The sequence below is a fragment of the Centruroides sculpturatus genome, unplaced genomic scaffold (genome assembly GCF_000671375.1).
Source record: "Centruroides sculpturatus isolate CEXI.00-Female unplaced genomic scaffold, Cexi_2.0 scaffold328, whole genome shotgun sequence".
Taxonomy (NCBI): Eukaryota; Metazoa; Arthropoda; class Arachnida; order Scorpiones; family Buthidae; genus Centruroides; species Centruroides sculpturatus.
Genome location: NW_019384678.1, coordinates 423,235 through 439,004, shown reverse-complemented (window position 1 = coordinate 439,004; position 15,770 = coordinate 423,235). Strand labels below are relative to the sequence as shown.

The 15,770-nt window shown below is 31.5% G+C and overlaps 1 protein-coding gene across 4 annotated transcripts in view; it reads right to left on the bottom strand.

Annotated features, from left to right (window-relative positions):
- LOC111626901 (serine/arginine repetitive matrix protein 1-like) overlaps nucleotides 1-15,770 on the bottom strand; it is a 136,319-nt gene that overhangs the window by 90,600 nt on the left and 29,949 nt on the right. For 2 of the 4 annotated variants that reach the window (XM_023370422.1, XM_023370423.1), the window contains exons 1-2: nucleotides 3,301-3,428; nucleotides 2,830-2,991 (exon numbers count right to left, since the gene is read on the bottom strand). Coding sequence is in view for 1 of the 4 variants with exons in the window: in XM_023370426.1 (XP_023226194.1) it covers nucleotides 11,703-11,828 (126 nt within the window). In the remaining 3 variants the exon portion in view is untranslated. Of the gene's footprint in view, nucleotides 1-2,829; nucleotides 2,992-3,300; nucleotides 3,429-11,702; nucleotides 11,829-15,770 lie in introns of those variants that run through there. The other 2 variants (XM_023370426.1, XM_023370424.1) reach the window with 2 other exon arrangements.

The window sequence follows — 15,770 nt, the reverse complement described above, 5'->3', positions numbered from 1 at the left end:
TATATCTGTAGAATATTCCAAATGCCATGTAACTGATGTAATTTACAGTATTAAGCAACAAAATATGCTTATGTATGCAGAATACTATTTTTGTTAATTAATAATAATAAAAATGTGAAGGCAAACAGTACGTGTCCAATAACAAACCCCACAGGTTGCCAGATAAGTTTTATAAAAAGTAAAGCAAAATTCCTCAAAATGTAGCCAAAATTATTTTAAAAGTGATCCAAAAGCTAGTAAGTCATACAAATGTAGCAGCCTAGAGCCATACAAATATCTCAATCTGCTACTTGTGACCCAATCTTGCAATCCCAAAAAGCAGCCATATTTTATGAGTTAAAAGACTAGTCCATGGGTAAAAAAAGTGACACCTGAAAATGTGTTATTGTGAAAGCAAAGCCATATTGACCAGATTAGATTTGTTTTTGATCTATTGTTCTCTTGTAGTATGAAAGCAGTTTGATCTAAACAAATGAGTCAACATATGCATACCACAATTTGAACAAAATTTTCACTTCAAATTTTGAAGTAGCCATATTTTGAACTAATCAAATTTCTTACATGTAAATCTATATCCCTGGCTGGGACAAAAGTACAGTTATGAACTAACAGGATTTCGAACTAATGAATATTTCCTGTATAATGTTCAACAAGATAATGAAAATCATAAAAAACAGTAAAACTTAACCTAAAGCTAAAAAATCATTTTAAAAAATAATCTTAAAAAGTATCCAACTTATAATTAATAATACAATTGTTAAATATGCTTTAATTCAGCAATATCTGCAGTGCAAGCCAATTGAATCTAATGACAAGAGGCCACTCAGATGCTTGATGGTACTGTACATACTATGATACTTTGTCACATTCATGTCACATTTCACCAAGGAGTTAATTAATGTCCCATCATCTGTAGTACGTTGTATCACAATGAAACAGCATATCAATGTAAATATCAGTCAAAAATTATTAGTTTTGCACTATAATCATTCTGTGATATTTTAAGTATTTTTCATATAAAAATATAGTGGAAATCATAAATTATTTGTGCTTTTAGTATTGTGTACATCCCAAATTAAAAAAAAAAAAAAAAAATCATAGGCTGAGAAAAGAGTTTTGAAGAAAAATGTAGCTAGTACTTTTTCCCCTCAATAAATTGTTTTTTGTGTTTCTATTTGTGGTTTTATCTGTAATCATTAAAAATTGCCAGGGTTCCAACATTCTTTACTAAGGTGAAAAGGGTTCTGTAATAAAAATACGTTGGGAACCTCTGGTCTATATTATTCATCAAAAAGTGTTCTTGTGTGATAAGTTCTACATAGAAATTTTGCACTTACTCCCAAAAATTATATTGCAGTTATAACCATAATGTAATAATTAAAATGAGCAATTATTTATTGTGATATCACCATAACGCTGGGCTGCAATTTTTAATTTATTTAAAATATATGCTGTCCACCTCAAATCAGTAGTGGCTTGCCCTCATACACCATACTTTTCCTTTAACAATACAGTTTTGTATGTCATCTATTAACTGCTTTCAGGAGAAAAGTTTTGAATTGAAAAAACATGACTTTCGATTTGCATCAGACATTTATATATATATAGTTAATCGGGCCTCCTGCTCCTAAGATTGCTATAGCTGGTTTTGACTTTCACATATCTAACTCCATTGTTGACATTAAGGAAGGACAGATGGACTAACAAATGACAGTGGAAATTTATAGGTTTACAATTTTTTCAAATTGCAGCCCAAATAAACATAAATTATGAGTGTTTTTAATGCTTTATTACATTAAGCTTGTGAATAGACTATTGAGTATGTGTGACAGTTGAGTTCAAAAATACTGATAATTTCTATGCATCTCCTAAAAAGGTCTGTTTGAAAATCATTGAACTTGTTTAGAGTAATTTTAGGAGTTCTATATCAAAAGCTCTGCATCTACATTTATATCTTTAATGAATTGATCTCTGAACATCAATTTATCTTTGTTATTAGAGTTAACCAGCCCATCTGTTTATGGATTCTATGTTTATTGTAACAACATTGTACACTTTAAAGCAGCAATGAGCAACTGCATAGGCTGTTGGTGGGCTGCACAATATTTTTTCTTATTACAAGCTCTTAGCCTGTTCAGGATCAACATACTCCATAACCACTAGTAAACAAAATAATATATTACTAGTTTGCATATCATTAGTGCAAGTTACATAGTGTATTCTCATTTTTTCACTTGTCAAGTTTAGTCTGAATGTCAGCTTAATTAGGATTGCACAGTGGCCAAAGACAGAAAAGAGAAAAATAAAATTACATGTCCATAGTCCTGAAGGCCACATATTAGAACCTTGCAAGCCACATGCAGCCTGGGGGTTATGAGTTGCTTGTGACTGCTTTAAAGTATTTGCCTGAATTAAAATATTTTTTTTTGCAAAAATTTTAACTTAAATATTAACTTACTTTGTAAAAGTTTAAAATTATACTAATCTACACAAAAAATTCTACATTTAGCATATCAATTTTAAATACTTACCAAAATTCCCTAATTTTAAAATTAAGTTTGTAATATTCAAATTTTTTATTATAATTATACAAAATTAATTTAAAATAACATATCAAAACATACATTGTTTCAAATTACTATAACTAAGCACTAGGTTCCTACAACTATTCAAATTAATAAGGTTTTAATTAAAATTATTAGAATCTTTGTTGTTCTGGATAGAAAAAAGGAAAAATATTTACTGTATAATATGCTGATTTTTCAGTATTTTAAAATTAATACATGTAGTGTGTTTGTATTATTTTTAACTGGAAGGAATTATTCATACCTTAATGATTTTCCATTAAGTAATTGTCTGTCACCAGAGAGATGATAGAGAACAGTAAAAATGTCTGTCACAGGATCCCAAGGAGATGGGAATCTGGATTGGCCACAGCTTTTCACACTGTGTGCACATTCATTCATTCTGTTTCTTTGATTTAATCAAGATCTATTTATGGAAAATGAAATTTCAACAATGAGACGAAGTTATGATTATGGTCTGACTTTCCTATATAGAACAATTATTCTTCAGATGATGTGACGATAGCAACAACAGAATGATTACTCAAAAAAAAATCATTCTGTTTTTATAAGTTAGATAAAATACAAAAATCAGACCAAACAAAACAAAAAAGAAGCAACATAAATTTAAAAAACGGATTATTATATAAACCAATATTAATAATTCTAGGACAATTTATTATTTCTTTCCCTTAATATTCCTAAATAATATATCTTACATAATATTTTAGAATACCTTATCTAATTCAAGATGATTGAACACAAATTCCACAACTACATCATCTTCCATTCCAAGCATATCTGTAATTTTTCTTGCAATCCATGGTTTGATAATATCTAAATTCACTTTACTCATATCCACCTGAAATATAATCAATTAGTATTTTAATAGAATGATAGAAAATGCAGAATACAAAAAGTCAATTGTTATTTATTTAATGATTTNTTACCAATTATATATAACTAATTTATAAAATTATTAAAGATAATAAAATGAATTGTTTAGAACAAGCACAGATAATTTTCTAGCATGAGGGCCATATTTTATATTTGAGAAAACTATTTTCATTTTTTTAATATATAAACCCCTGCTTATTCTTCCTTTTACATCTACCATAAAGTAATGACTAAAATTCCAAACATAGTTCTTTAATTATTGAGATATTAAAATTGCTGAAATATAAAACAAATCTTTAGGATAATATACAGTCAACCCCCCCTATAATGCAAGTTCATATAATGTGGATTCGCATATCGTGGCGGAAAAATTGCAACCATATTCGTATAAAGACACTAAAAGAGACTCATAAAATGTCATCGCCGAAACTCGTGTCATGACAGGCTTGGTCAAATCTGGACCAATAGTGGACGAGCAGCCGAACTACTAACACACTACGGAGAGTTTAGGTGGGTAAGTTGAGTTTACTATCGTCTGTACAGTATATAAATTAGGTACTGTAAGTCTAATACAGTACTGTAATTTTATACATTTCTTGTGAAAAAAACATTTCTTATTCAATGGTCATAAAAATTATATGTATATTAATGATGTCTCCAAAGTTCAGCGAATTTTTTGCAGAAAAATAACTTATCAGAAAATGTGCCTGCCATTTGGTGCACCACTCCGCGATGAAAACAAGCTTAAGCAATGGCGTCGTCGAACGTTGCACACTCAGTAAGTAATCCTATAATTTTTTGTTTATAGCATAGTTTATACAGATTATTCCCAAAAAGTTATATGTGTTTTGGAAATTTTAAGTCAAATTAGTCTCGAATCGATTAATTTTATGTGTGAGGGACGAACAGACCCAAAATAAAGTGTTATTTTAAATTTTAATCATTGAAACATTCCATCATCTAAATTCGAGCGTTAGGCTAAAAGCCATAAAAATTTATTTCCCACGGAATTTATTTCCTTGTTGAGGAGGATCCAGCTAGTCAGCGACGTGTCACCCGGAACTTTCAATAGAGTGCCCATATTGGATGCTCTCAGACCCTTAACCCCTCAGTCTCCATTGACGTATATATACGTCAAGCCTACAAAGCGTTACGAAAAATGTGGTCCTTAAGGCCATTTTTGAAAAAAAATTTTTTTTTGAATTTTTGGAATGTTTTTTAGGTCCCCAAATTTTTTCAAAATTTTTTTCTCGCGCAAAAAAATTTTATCGCAATTTTAATGAGCCTATGTGAAGGCTCGATTAAGGCTTAATTGTTTTTTAATGGGAGTTTTTTATCAATTTTATTTCATGGTTCCTAAGTTGTAGTGCACGGATTTTCACTCGGTAAAGTTATTTAAAGTTAGTTTCTGATGTCAAAAACGACNACAAACATCGAAATTTATACCGACGGCTCAAAAGCGGACTCTAAGGTGGGCAGTGGTTTTGCCGCCTTCCACAATAGCAACGAGATTGCCTCTGGACGTTACCGGCTGGGCAAACACTGTTCTGTACTCCAGGCAGAGCTGTTTGCCATCAAAATGGCGGTGACTTGGTCAGTCACCAACTACACTAACAACACTGTGGCCATTATTTCGGATAGTGCTTCATCCATCTCCCTGCTGCAAAGTGCCACTGGTCACCCCATCTCCAATGAAATAAAAGACATCATCAACAACACTAACAACTGCTATTTCATTTATTGGACACGAGCCCACCAGGGCACGCCCGGTAACGAGCGAGCCGATGCTCTGGCGAAATCTGCAGGAGATGACACCAACCTCCCTATCTCTTATACTAAGCTTACCTCTAAAACCGTCAAGAACCTACTTTGGAAGGATCTTATTATTTCTTGGCAGCAAGACTGGAATGATATTAACCATCATACCACATATAATTTCATCCCTCTCATTGAGCCTTTTATTCTGAGCAGGTGGTACAAACCTTGCCATCGTGTTAGTCAATTTCTCAGTAATCATGGCAGGTACAACTCATACCTTACAAGGTTCACTAATGCGTCCAATCCTAACTGCTCCCTGTGTGGTGTCGAGGACGGCAGTCGACACTACTTCTTTGACTGCCCGATGTTGGAACCAGAGAGGCTTTGCCTTAAGCTCACTATTGAGGCACATGGTGGAACATGGCCCACTGACTGCACGAGAATCTTTGACTATGAGGACACTTATGATGCCTTCTTAACACTCATCACTAAATACTTTGTACGAACAACGGTCAATGCCTACTCCTAGCCTCCTCTGCCAAGATCACCTTGTCTTCTCTGGCCTCATTTTGTCCTACTCACGCCCTCCTGTGCATGCTGCTTTGGTGTCAATCAATCATCTCATCAACGTAACCATATTGTGTATCTTCAAATTTATGTCAACGTTTCATATTGCTCAGACGTTGTAATTTGTATTGGACTGTTAACTCATCTGTCATTACATGTAAATATTGTTAATAAGCACTTATAACTAATTCCTTTTGTATTAATTGATTATTTTTACTGGATTTATTGTACCTGATATTTAATTTAATTTCTTTATATTATTATATCCTACTAACTACTGTATATAACCATCAATTGTATATATCTGTGACAAATTCCTTGTTAATCCACTAATAATTGTAACAATTACTATATATCTAGCATGTCACTATTCTCACTGTATCAAACTGGGTTATACCTATGTGGCGCCCAGTATACGCTGTACCTAGTGTGTTGAATAAAATATATCTGTATCTGTATCTGTATACATTTGGTGAAAACAATCAGGTCTCAGAAACTAATGAAATGAAGTAGTATATTTCTAAGAATGCATTTTTAAAATGTTATTTTCATAAGGTGTTTCCATAACTTCCATAAAAGATACCTATTCCATAACTTGGTTCAAAACACTGCATAACAAAATGTCTGCAAAAACAAATTCATAGTTCACAGATCCCACTTATCCATGACTGATTTAAAATAACTTTTCTTACATTTTAATATCTTTGAAATCAAAATGCATATTATAATCAATCACATCTTATGACCAATGTTAAAGGAAATTTGCCAGCTGTCAGACAAGAAAGCAAGTGATGATGATAAAGTCATTAATTTTGCAGACGTGAGATGGAAGAATCTCTTTTTACATCATTTAATTTAATTTAAGTATTACAGGTAAAAATTTTGTAATTTAGGAAATGAAACACTTTAGTATCTTTTATACTCATGCAGATATAAATAAGTTTTGAAAAAATGCATGACGACTTTCATACACTGTGTATAATTATCATCAATTACTTTCTATAATAATTATAATTTTTCATTTTATTTCAAAATTTTTAATTCAATATGAAATAATACATTCATAACATATAGTTCTTATTTTGTATTTTCTCTCTTCCTGGGGTTATAACTCCCCCAGTAAGGGAGAAAATTATGGAATAACCTTTATAGAATAATACTAAAATACAACAGCGTAAAAAGAAGAAAGAATTCAATATGCATTGTAAAACATTATCCTACAAGCTAGTGAATTAAAAATTACAGTAATTTAAATAATGTTGAAATATTTACACAAAATATAATGACACTCTAGAACTCAATCACAAGAATTTTTTTAGTTTTAATACTTTTTACATCAACATATCAGATTTCTATAAAATTATTTTATTTAATGAATAGCACATTTCACTCTAGCAAATCTGTCTCTAAAAAAAGCATCTATCTTAATAATAATTGATAATATATAACATTCATCACAATTATTTACCAAAGTAGTTTTAAAACCATAAAAATCAGATGCATGTAAAAGGTTTACACATTTCTGTTATGACATGTTATCTCTATTAGAAGCCCATACTTATTTTTTATTTCTTTGGTTAAACTATTCTAATAGGAGGTCCCTCCAACCATTTACAAGATTATTATATGGAGTAAAATAACATTATGCTTATGAAAGAATGGCAGAGACTTTCTCTACTGATCAATGTATCACAGTGAATTGCTAAAATGATGTTGCTATAAGGCAAGTCTACTGTATAAGCATCATTATATAGTGCAGTCTTGATTTTATAAACAATAATAATAAATAAATCTTATATATGTAAAAATAAAAATATTGTATTTTTACATATATTTATATAAATTTATCAGTATTAAAAAAACCCTTAAAATCCAATAACCAATTCAAGAAATCAAAATGTTGAAATGAGTTATTTGTATAGATTACATATATAATTCACTTAAATTTTTAAAAAAATTCTTTTCCGTTTAATATGCAAAATGCTCATTTCAAATAATATTTAATTTCATCTTATTTAAGTTCTCTCTTAATTTATCTACACTTTTTGTAAAAGCATACTAAACTTTATTTTTTATTCTTTTTTTTCATTTATTTTATTCTAATAAAATTTAGTTCTTTTAGTTGTTTGATTAGTTTTACATTATTACATTTTAAACAAGAATATAAACAGAATACAGAGATTCCATTAAATAAAAAAATCAAGTTGTGATGTGATAATGATTACATTGCATCTTGTTTTTTTGTTTTTTGGGAGTAAGCACAAAACTGCTATATACAACTTATCAGACAGTAACAGTTTGTGCAAAAATGAAGTCTATATCAGGGGTTTCCAATTTGTCTTCCATAAATAAAATTTGGGATTTCACAATAAAATCGATTGAGTCTAGTGATGTATGAATGTGCCAATGCAGATTTGGATTGTGATGTTTAATTGTAGTCTCAGATAGTGTCCTCTTATGACATCCTGTACACATACTACAGTTATTTATAACTTTATAAACAGTGGAAACTCATTTATCAGTAATGGAACAAACCAAAATCATGATACAGGAAATCCTTGTTAGTTCAAAATTCATGGGATGAAATAATCATAACTTTAAATTATCCTAGATTTACATATATCTGTAGAATATTCCAAATGCCATGTAACTGATGTAATTTACAGTATTAAGCAACAAAATATGCTTATGTATGCAGAATACTATTTTTGTTAATTAATAATAATAAAAATGTGAAGGCAAACAGTACGTGTCCAATAACAAACCCCACAGGTTGCCAGATAAGTTTTATAAAAAGTAAAGCAAAATTCCTCAAAATGTAGCCAAAATTATTTTAAAAGTGATCCAAAAGCTAGTAAGTCATACAAATGTAGCAGCCTAGAGCCATACAAATATCTCAATCTGCTACTTGTGACCCAATCTTGCAATCCCAAAAAGCAGCCATATTTTATGAGTTAAAAGACTAGTCCATGGGTAAAAAAAGTGACACCTGAAAATGTGTTATTGTGAAAGCAAAGCCATATTGACCAGATTAGATTTGTTTTTGATCTATTGTTCTCTTGTAGTATGAAAGCAGTTTGATCTAAACAAATGAGTCAACATATGCATACCACAATTTGAACAAAATTTTCACTTCAAATTTTGAAGTAGCCATATTTTGAACTAATCAAATTTCTTACATGTAAATCTATATCCCTGGCTGGGACAAAAGTACAGTTATGAACTAACAGGATTTCGAACTAATGAATATTTCCTGTATAATGTTCAACAAGATAATGAAAATCATAAAAAACAGTAAAACTTAACCTAAAGCTAAAAAATCATTTTAAAAAATAATCTTAAAAAGTATCCAACTTATAATTAATAATACAATTGTTAAATATGCTTTAATTCAGCAATATCTGCAGTGCAAGCCAATTGAATCTAATGACAAGAGGCCACTCAGATGCTTGATGGTACTGTACATACTATGATACTTTGTCACATTCATGTCACATTTCACCAAGGAGTTAATTAATGTCCCATCATCTGTAGTACGTTGTATCACAATGAAACAGCATATCAATGTAAATATCAGTCAAAAATTATTAGTTTTGCACTATAATCATTCTGTGATATTTTAAGTATTTTTCATATAAAAATATAGTGGAAATCATAAATTATTTGTGCTTTTAGTATTGTGTACATCCCAAATTAAAAAAAAAAAAAAATCATAGGCTGAGAAAAGAGTTTTGAAGAAAAATGTAGCTAGTACTTTTTCCCCTCAATAAATTGTTTTTTGTGTTTCTATTTGTGGTTTTATCTGTAATCATTAAAAATTGCCAGGGTTCCAACATTCTTTACTAAGGTGAAAAGGGTTCTGTAATAAAAATACGTTGGGAACCTCTGGTCTATATTATTCATCAAAAAGTGTTCTTGTGTGATAAGTTCTACATAGAAATTTTGCACTTACTCCCAAAAATTATATTGCAGTTATAACCATAATGTAATAATTAAAATGAGCAATTATTTATTGTGATATCACCATAACGCTGGGCTGCAATTTTTAATTTATTTAAAATATATGCTGTCCACCTCAAATCAGTAGTGGCTTGCCCTCATACACCATACTTTTCCTTTAACAATACAGTTTTGTATGTCATCTATTAACTGCTTTCAGGAGAAAAGTTTTGAATTGAAAAAACATGACTTTCGATTTGCATCAGACATTTATATATATATAGTTAATCGGGCCTCCTGCTCCTAAGATTGCTATAGCTGGTTTTGACTTTCACATATCTAACTCCATTGTTGACATTAAGGAAGGACAGATGGACTAACAAATGACAGTGGAAATTTATAGGTTTACAATTTTTTCAAATTGCAGCCCAAATAAACATAAATTATGAGTGTTTTTAATGCTTTATTACATTAAGCTTGTGAATAGACTATTGAGTATGTGTGACAGTTGAGTTCAAAAATACTGATAATTTCTATGCATCTCCTAAAAAGGTCTGTTTGAAAATCATTGAACTTGTTTAGAGTAATTTTAGGAGTTCTATATCAAAAGCTCTGCATCTACATTTATATCTTTAATGAATTGATCTCTGAACATCAATTTATCTTTGTTATTAGAGTTAACCAGCCCATCTGTTTATGGATTCTATGTTTATTGTAACAACATTGTACACTTTAAAGCAGCAATGAGCAACTGCATAGGCTGTTGGTGGGCTGCACAATATTTTTTCTTATTACAAGCTCTTAGCCTGTTCAGGATCAACATACTCCATAACCACTAGTAAACAAAATAATATATTACTAGTTTGCATATCATTAGTGCAAGTTACATAGTGTATTCTCATTTTTTCACTTGTCAAGTTTAGTCTGAATGTCAGCTTAATTAGGATTGCACAGTGGCCAAAGACAGAAAAGAGAAAAATAAAATTACATGTCCATAGTCCTGAAGGCCACATATTAGAACCTTGCAAGCCACATGCAGCCTGGGGGTTATGAGTTGCTTGTGACTGCTTTAAAGTATTTGCCTGAATTAAAATATTTTTTTTTGCAAAAATTTTAACTTAAATATTAACTTACTTTGTAAAAGTTTAAAATTATACTAATCTACACAAAAAATTCTACATTTAGCATATCAATTTTAAATACTTACCAAAATTCCCTAATTTTAAAATTAAGTTTGTAATATTCAAATTTTTTATTATAATTATACAAAATTAATTTAAAATAACATATCAAAACATACATTGTTTCAAATTACTATAACTAAGCACTAGGTTCCTACAACTATTCAAATTAATAAGGTTTTAATTAAAATTATTAGAATCTTTGTTGTTCTGGATAGAAAAAAGGAAAAATATTTACTGTATAATATGCTGATTTTTCAGTATTTTAAAATTAATACATGTAGTGTGTTTGTATTATTTTTAACTGGAAGGAATTATTCATACCTTAATGATTTTCCATTAAGTAATTGTCTGTCACCAGAGAGATGATAGAGAACAGTAAAAATGTCTGTCACAGGATCCCAAGGAGATGGGAATCTGGATTGGCCACAGCTTTTCACACTGTGTGCACATTCATTCATTCTGTTTCTTTGATTTAATCAAGATCTATTTATGGAAAATGAAATTTCAACAATGAGACGAAGTTATGATTATGGTCTGACTTTCCTATATAGAACAATTATTCTTCAGATGATGTGACGATAGCAACAACAGAATGATTACTCAAAAAAAAAATCATTCTGTTTTTATAAGTTAGATAAAATACAAAAATCAGACCAAACAAAACAAAAAAGAAGCAACATAAATTTAAAAAACGGATTATTATATAAACCAATATTAATAATTCTAGGACAATTTATTATTTCTTTCCCTTAATATTCCTAAATAATATATCTTACATAATATTTTAGAATACCTTATCTAATTCAAGATGATTGAACACAAATTCCACAACTACATCATCTTCCATTCCAAGCATATCTGTAATTTTTCTTGCAATCCATGGTTTGATAATATCTAAATTCACTTTACTCATATCCACCTGAAATATAATCAATTAGTATTTTAATAGAATGATAGAAAATGCAGAATACAAAAAGTCAATTGTTATTTATTTAATGATTTGATTCTAAGATATTTAAATAAATATTTCTTTTGGATATATAATTTTTAAATTTTAGATTTCCAATAATTCTGAATTTTGTACAATTTAATTATATTTCTCAAAAAATTTAAAATAAAAATGTTATTAAACTTATTTAAATTAAAATGTGATAACAACACAAACTGTATGGCTTATCTTAAAACATGTAGTACTAAGTCAAAAAACTTACATTTGAGAATAACATGGATTTATATATGGATTTTATTGTCTAAATGTAAATACAGTAGAGCATCAATTATCCAAATACAGTAGAGCCTCAAAAACTCGGCCTAATGTGGACCGAAGGGTGGCCGAGTTTGTAAAAATGCCGGGTTATCGGGAATGGGGTTAAAAAAGGATAAGTATGCGTGTTTCCTCAAAAAATATTGTACTGTACTTGTATGTATTGTTTGCTTGAGAATACAACAGAGAATAAACTGCCCAAATACCCTTAAACAAAGGAAAAGTACATCCTTTATGATGGCATAGAGCCTTTACTACATGAAAATGAAAATTAATGAATACACTATACAGTAATTTACCTGATAAGACAGACCTCAGAAAAGCATAAAGCTGTCTACAATGAAAATTATCTAGCCGACTCCCAAGCCCTTAGCCACTGCACTGACACTTTCTCCGTTATCCAGTCTCTTTAATGCCCGCAACTTTTGCTCCATAGACACGTTCACTTGTTTTCTTTTAACGGAAGATGCCATCGCAGAGTACTGTTGTCGTGATGGAATTGTCTAGATCAGTGTTTTTCAACCTTTTTGAATACGCGACCCCTTTACAAGTTAAAAACTTCTGGCGACCCCCTAGGTCCATTTTAAAACTATATCAGTGATTTAAAAAATTATGTATTTAATTTTCTTTCTGTTGAGAGAGATTACTGTTGATGACTAAAATGAGAATTTAAGGAGAATCGACAATAACTTAAGACACGTATAGTATGTTATTTCCTTCTTATAATGACAATGGGTTCGGAGTGCTGTTGACGTTTTTTTTTAGGATGAGGGTTTTTCACTTCTACTTCTCTACTTATTACTCCTTTTTACAAGTCAGCTCAACACTTTTTCAGCAATCATTTTCTGGGGTGGGTCGTACCCACCCAGGCCTCTCCCAGGCGACACCCATCATTCGGACCTAAATGTCAATCAAAAAACCAACTGTACTGTATAATAAACAGGTGTGGGGGCCGAGGGGAAAGAAATTTAAAAAAAACTAGACGAACGATAATATGCAATATGTATCGTCCTCATCTCCCCTGCCGTTTGGATTTCCGAGCGGTAACAATCAACATGTGGAAGCAGTTGAGTCAGAGATAGATGCTTCGTTTACAAACAACACAACCGTTTATTAAACACGAAAGAAGCTTACAAGATTACTGCGATCTTGGAAGTTCTGTGGCGGCTGCGGCCTCTGGGTCTTCCTCTCCTTTCCAAGATAGTCCCATTTTGAAGGAGTGTCCCTTGTTCGTGAAGGAACCATTCCATCACGTCTCGACGACTCCAGGACGATGCAGTCGACTTCCGTTGATGGAAAGTTTTCGATCCGAGGTCGGGAGATGGAGATGAAAATGGGTGCGAGACACACACACAACAACAGATCCGTCACTTGGAACTTTCGGGAGAAGAAGCCGTCGCGTCCTCGAATTTCTGGGGTTTTATCTGTTTTCTCTCAGATTTCCCTTTCCGATTGGTCTCCCGTCGTCACCCGATGACAATTCGAAACCTTTCGGGGGCGCGGGAGAGGTCAAAATCGAAGTTTAATTCGATCTCCAACTGGAAATGGTCGACGGACTTACATTCTTCTATTGTTTTAAAGTTAGCGTCGCGTTTTCATAAAATAAAAATCTATTTCTAACTAATATATTATTTTTTTTCTAAAACAATTATTTTAACGCGAATTTTAGTGAGGGTTCAGACCCGTCCAGAGCCTCACACAGTTACAGCCTTCTCACTGAAGTTGTAGTTTTTTTAATCTAGTGTAGGACCTACAAATACTTGTCTTTTTCTTTTACCCGCAACCCCCCGTGTAAGGCTTCGCGACCCCCAGGGGGGGTCGCGACCCACAGGTTGAAAAACACTGGTCTAGATGTATGGTTCCCGCGCTTTTCCTCTTTTTCAAACAAGCAATGGTTGTCGCCATAGAATTACGGATCGAGAAACGACCGTTAGTTTTGAAAACAGAATAGATGATTGGCCGTCGATCATCGGACGATCGCACGGACCTCCAATAGGACTACGAAGCACTCATTGGTCAATCAGCGCTATCTTCATTCCATATAAAAAGATTAAGTTTAAACGGGAAAGTTAAGTTCGCCTAAGTTCATTTTCGCCCTGCCAAGGTGTGGCCGAGTTATCCAGAGTGCTGGGTTATCGAGTGCCGAGTTTTTGAGGCTCTACTGTACTGATCAACCGAAACATCAGTTAACCGAAAGCGCTCCAGTTGGCAAATTTAAATTTCCACTAGAACTGTGGCATTGCAACACTCTTCTCCTCCTGCCAAACTGAACTGTAGGCCTAGTTTAATGTATTACATTACGTAAGGTATGTATTTGTAATATGTGTGATACAAATTATATACAGTACAATTTTGTGTTTAATATATTTTTTTGTAAATGATCAGTTATCCGAAAAATCAGTTATCTAAACCACCCCAGTCCTCAATTGTTTCAGATAATCAATGATCTACTATATTACTATAAATTAAATAATTGCTTATATTTTTGATAAAACTTTAGACTGAATTTCAAATTTAAATTTATTGTCCCCAACACACTTCACAAAGCAATAAAAAACAATTACAATAGTTAGTTGAAATGGTTAAAATTGTAAAGCTAGTTGGTTCAAAATTCATGCACTATGGCTTGTTATGCCGATTAATCTCTTTCATAGAATTCACAATATGAATTGGGTATATTTTTCTTCTAATTCACCATCTGAAGCAAAATTTATGCAATCAACATCTTTATTAGTTGCAATTTCTGAATCTTCTTTTATATGTAAACTTCAAAAAAATGCACGACCAGAATATAATTTAGTAGTGATACAATGTCATTCTTCTTTGTGCTTCTAAGTGACCAGTAGAATATACTTGAGTCAGGGGTGCACAACCTGCGGCCCGCGGGCCACATACGGCCCCTTATCAATGTTTATGCGGCCCGCTGGATGGTACAGGCCAAATCCCTTCTTTCCAAGTTTCTAACTTGTAAGTATAGAACTTTTCCCTTTCACAAAGTCATTAGCACCCAACTGTTTTATAACTTTCCCTGAAGTGAGAAATGGGGGGGTTGTTCTATAAATAAGTCTATTTCTAGCTAACACTTTCTGGTTTAGGTATCGAATATTTTAAGTTTAATACATAGTATTATAACGATTTTTTGAAGAATCAAATAGAATAAAATGATATTAGAACGTCATTTCCGATGTTATCAGGAAGTTTCTATTTTGGCAGAAAATCTTCAATTTTATGCTTCGGAAAACTTGCTTATTCGCGTCAAATAACAAAAATAAGTGAAAGTAGCGCTGAAAAACCATGAATAATAACGATTTTTTAGCATTTGTTTACATTCCAGATTCTGATTGGTATAGTCGAATTTGAATCAATCTTTTCTGAAGAGACACTTATTCGTCAACCTAATGTCATTCAAACTAGAAAAAACTAACCAGAGTTCAAAAAGAAATGTACAAAAAGCTATAACAACCAATAATTTACAACAATATCTCTCCATAGACTAAGAATAGAAAAAAATTTTTTTGCATCAAATTTATTATTATTAAGTTGGACCAAGAAAATTAATACAGTACTGTAGTTGGAATAGAGTCATTATGACTAAAA